We start from the raw sequence: 5,084 nt of genomic DNA on the forward strand, positions 1-5,084 counted from the left end.
ATATAATATATATATACTAACTAGTGTATGGCTTAGGTGTGGTGTCTATGCCATGGTAGTAAGAGGGGATGTTTCTTTTGTGTCTCTCTGCTATAAATAAATAAATACAATTAAATAAATAATAAATAATAATTAATAATTAATTAATAATTAATTAATTATATTTAAATATTCTTTTTTTTATATAAATAATAACAAGAAAAGAAGAAGAAGAATGCATGCAGATGGGTCTGTGTTTTGGGGCTTTCTTAAGTCTTGCATAAGTATAAGAAATAATTTTTGCGGTGTATAAGGGGGATATAAATAAATAAATAAATAAATAAATATAAATATAAATATATTTATTATTTTATTTATTATAAATAAAATAATAAATATAAATTAATGAAGGATTTATTCTTCTTTTTTATCTTCTTCTTGTTGTTGTTCAACAACTGCTGCTGCAGTATTCATATATTATTACCTATAAAAGAAGAAAAAAAACACCAATAAATATTCATTTTCTTTGTTTTTTCTTTATATAAATATAAAATAATAATTAATAAATATATTATTTAATTATTTAGTGCATAATATCCTCTTGACTATACCCTTTTCCTTCTTTTCTTAAATATATTCAACAAATGCAGTACCTACACAAGAAACAAGAAAGACCCCTATATAAGGGGGTCAATAAAGAAGAAAGAAGAAAATAATTCTTTTTTTATTCTTATTTATTTATTTATTTATATAAAATATAAAAAAAAAGACATAAAAGGAGTAATAATGGTGCATATACAGACTATCCGTTCTCTTAGATCTTTTCTCCTTCCTCCTATGATGTCTCAATACACCAGACTTACACCCAATACTGCAGCAGCAGCAACAGCAGCAGCAACAGCAGCAGGAGCAACAACAACAACAATAACAGCAGCAGCAGCAGCAGCAAGAGCAGCAGCAAGGAATTGGGGGGTATTAACAAGACTTAAGGAATCAGGATTTTCTCCTACAAGAAAAAATTCTTTATCTATGCTGCTGCTGCTGCAGCAGCAGCAGCAGCAACTATCAGCAGCAGCAGCAGCAGCAGCAAATCAATCATGGAGTACTAGTAAATCACGTAATTTTTCTATATTAGCATCTTCTTCTATTTTATTGAATAATAATAAATTATTTCCTCCTTCCTCTCCTTCTTCTTCTTCTTTTTCTCCTCCTCCTCCTTCTTCTTCTTCTTCTTCTTCCTCTTCTTCTTGTTGCTTTTTTTCTTCTTCTTCCTCCCCTCCTGATTATTATTCAATATTAGGTGTAAAAAAAGATGCAACACAAGAAGAAATAAAGAAAGCATACAGACAAACAGCACTCAAATGGCATCCAGATAGGTAATTATTTATTTATTTATTTATTTATTTATTTATTTATTTATTTATTTATTTTATTTATTTATTTATTTATTTATTTATTTCCTGTATACACCTCTATATATATTAATATATATGTTACATATAATATATATTATTGTTTCTTATAAAATATCTATATAGTGTTTCTTATAAAAAATCTATACTGCTGCTGCTGCTGCTGCTGCTGCTGTTGCTGCTGTTGCTGCTGCTGGTGCTGCTGCTGGTGCTGCTGCTGCTGTTACAGGAATCCAAATAATAGAGAGGAAGCAGGTCGACGATTTCGTGATGCAAGTGAAGCATATCAGACACTTTCTGATCCAAATAAAAGATCACAATATGATTCATCTCTTCATTATAATTATTCATTTAATAATCAACAACAAACAACAGGAAAAGGAGGAGGAGGACGAACAACACAAACTAATTATGCTCATCCTTTCCAGTCTACAAATGGTAAACTAGGCAACCATATATCTATTATTCATATCTAATACATACTTCTGTTCAATTACACATGCAGATTCAGCAAGGAATAAACTCCAAGCACTATGCATATACATATAGTGGCCACATCATGCATAGATAAATATATACATATATATATTTATATTTATATTTATATTTATATTTATATTTATATTTATATTTATATATTTGTATATATATGAATGTTCTACTGTGTGTGCAGGTGGTTTTCACTTTACGCACGTGTCTGCTGAGGAGGCTGAGAATTTATTTCGTCGTGCATTTGGTGGTATTTCTTTAGAGCAGATTTTACAACAGGCATTAAATCAACAAAATGCAGCACATTGGGTGAGAGGAATGCCATTCCAAAGAAATGATATCTTTGAACATACTATGGGATCAAGATCATCTACAAGCTTCCTTGATGATCATGAAATCTATGAGCTTCTTAGAGGCTTTTCAGGTATGTACACACACATATAGGAAATATGCCAATGGTAGACTTATTCCTCTGTAATATTAAGTCTATTATGAGGTGTTGCTCTGCTTAACGTTTCCTTCGTTGCATGCTCATTCTTGTGCATTCAGCATATAAGAAACATTGTTGCCTGTGCGCTGCTATGTTGTGCTGTCTGTCAAAGGATCAAGACAGGAAGTTGGAACTCAAGTCAGTTACTTCACTCGGGGAGGAAGAGTAATTGAGAGAAAAACAACAACACGACGATTCCCAGGTGGAGGTATTCAAACAGAAACAACGGAACGAGATGTTGGTCCAGATACGGGTGAGTCCTTGTGTGTACATCAACGTTTCGTGTGTTTAATGAATTTTCCTTGTTAGTTGCTGATAATAGCTGAAAACATTCTCATTTGTGCCTAATGTGAATTCGTTTGCAGGTTCTGGTGTCCCTAGGGGTACGAGAAGTGCATCACGAGCGAGGCATGCAGCTGATACATCTAATGAACGGATGCGCATGCAGGCGGACAATGCAAGATCCACAAATCCATATAGAACGGAGCTTGCCACACCCATGCAGCAGGTCGCATTAGTTGCTCGTGAATATGCAAAGATGGCGTGGGAGTTGATCAAGATTTCTGCTTTACGTGCTTTCGCTCGCGCTGTTGTACGATTTGTGACGCATTTACTCACGCGCCGCCGATAGTTCAAATTTCCTTCAACTCGCATACTTGTACAGAATCTGTTTTACCGGAAAGCGGAAATTTTCTATGATCAACAAGTATTAATTAATAATGCTGTTGTAGGAATATTATGAAAAAACTAACTACGTGGATTTATGAATTACGAACTACAAGCAAAGACGCACACCACCCTGTGGTTCCTTCAATATAATTGTAATCTCTCGTTTCACGCATGAAACGGGAGATTATTTCAGAGTGTGGAGAAGTTAGAAAATCAACGAAAAGGTTCATTTAAGGAAGTTGACGGACGCGTTGTACCTTGGATTCGCCACATTCGCTCATGAAGAGGATTGCACACAATCCACGATCATTGCGGCTGGCGGTGTATGGGGAACACCTGAACGTATGTACATCGCGGAGCGATCGGGTAGACAGAACTCTGTCACTTTCATTATTCCCGCTCGTTTGAATTCTCCGTGTAATATGCGTTGATTCTTTTCCTGAATTTTCCTTCGATTGTTTTTTTTTTTTTGCGAAACTTCCCGTAATGGCCACTCGGCCAGCTTGAACTTCTGGATTTATTTCGAGTTTCCTGAATTTTTCAAACTGCAACGAAATACCCTTGGTTTACAATGCTGGGGCACATTCTTTCACAAAAGAGGCACGGCAGCTTGTTGCCTCGCTCCAAGGTGTTGGAACAGAAACGAGGAAAGGCGCAAGAAAGGACAATCGTTTCCAGGCTAAACGTAGTGAGATCAATTAGAATTTTACACAAAAAAAGTCATAGTTATCTTCAACTGCATGCAACATTTTAGGTGAAAACCATCGATGTTTTTGAACAGCCCCTGCCTGCATCGGCACTTCTGGGCAACAGGTAGTGAACCCGTTATTTGTATAGGTGGTTTTCCACGCGCTAACAAATTGCATGCAGAAAAATCAAGGAGATAATTTTCGCCGCCAGATGTGCGGTCATTGTGTAAGGAAAAATAATAAACATGCTGCATAAATACAAACAAATTCGCTACATCGACGTTTGCAGCACTGAAGGTGGCGTCTGCCGAGCTTATGATTCGGTGCCTACCATATAAACTCATTAAATGTAGCATGAATACACCTGACGCTGCCTTTGCAGGAAACAGCAAGGTTTCTAGCAGACCTCAACCCAGTAACTCCGTGGAAAAGTAGGACGGCTTAGAGCATGCATTTGGGGTGGCTGAATCAACAACTTTCGGCGCAGAGGTCACAACAGCGATATATCATGCAAGCAACAACACAGTTGCGGTTGTCTTCGAGCCTAATCCCGGTGGCCTACAGTGCCAAATATTTATTGCCTCTGTACGATACTCTCTATGCACAACTTGGCAACACTATACCTCCCAACATTTACGCATCTTGTAGGCTCTGGAGATAGGGCAACTGAGAACTCCAGCTATTGCTTCTGACTTCGGTAGGAAAAATGCGAAAAACGATATGAGGAAGAATTACGCTTTTATTTAATGAACTCTTAAGCAAATGTCGTCCTATCCCATCCCGCGTTTTTCGAGTTTGACGGTAATAATTCTTCACATTCATTTCAGTCGCAGTGCTAACATTGCTAAACCAACAGAGGCAAACGGGGTCATCTTAGCTGCACAGCAAGGCGACATCCAGTCGTTCCAATTCTGGGTGTGTTTGCCCTTTCAAGCCTGAAGAAACAATATTCATGAATTGTATTTTCAGAATCATACGAAATTTAAGCTTGTGTTTGCTGTCCATGGAGAGGAGTTTGAAGGCAAGCTATTATAAGTGCAGAATGGTGGACATGATATTTCTCAGAACCTCTGTCTAGAAGTCAGGTACTGTTAACGTGCACAATAAAAGCAAATGGGCAATAATTTCAATGCATCGATGAAGAATTTCGCATGGACTTGCTGCACTATTCAAACCAACGAATGCTCGGTGTTTCGCTGCGTCTGTGTTTGACGTAGAAGATGGAAGACGAGTGGTGATATAGCAGCAACAGCACAATTGTTGTAAAAATAAACTCTTATGTGTGAATATGACCTCGACAGGCGGAAATAGATATCCCAATAGACCAATATAGACGCGTGGAATTTCTAGAGTATG

General features: G+C 36.9%; 1 protein-coding gene across 1 annotated transcript; it reads left to right on the top strand.

The window, feature by feature from the left end:
• Positions 1-1,076: 1,076 nt before the first annotated feature.
• Positions 1,077-3,001, top strand: EMWEY_00018520 (DnaJ domain-containing protein, putative; the record flags this gene model as incomplete). Its single annotated transcript, XM_013480069.1, has 5 exons — positions 1,077-1,081; positions 1,621-1,829; positions 2,065-2,304; positions 2,483-2,623; positions 2,736-3,001. The coding sequence occupies 5 exons, from the start codon at positions 1,077-1,079 to the stop codon at positions 2,999-3,001; spliced, it is 861 nt and encodes a 286-aa protein (XP_013335523.1).
• Between the last annotated feature and the right edge of the window lie 2,083 nt (positions 3,002-5,084).

Source organism: Eimeria maxima, genomic scaffold (genome assembly GCF_000499605.1).
Source record: "Eimeria maxima Weybridge genomic scaffold, Emw_scaff158, whole genome shotgun sequence".
Taxonomy (NCBI): Eukaryota; Apicomplexa; class Conoidasida; order Eucoccidiorida; family Eimeriidae; genus Eimeria; species Eimeria maxima.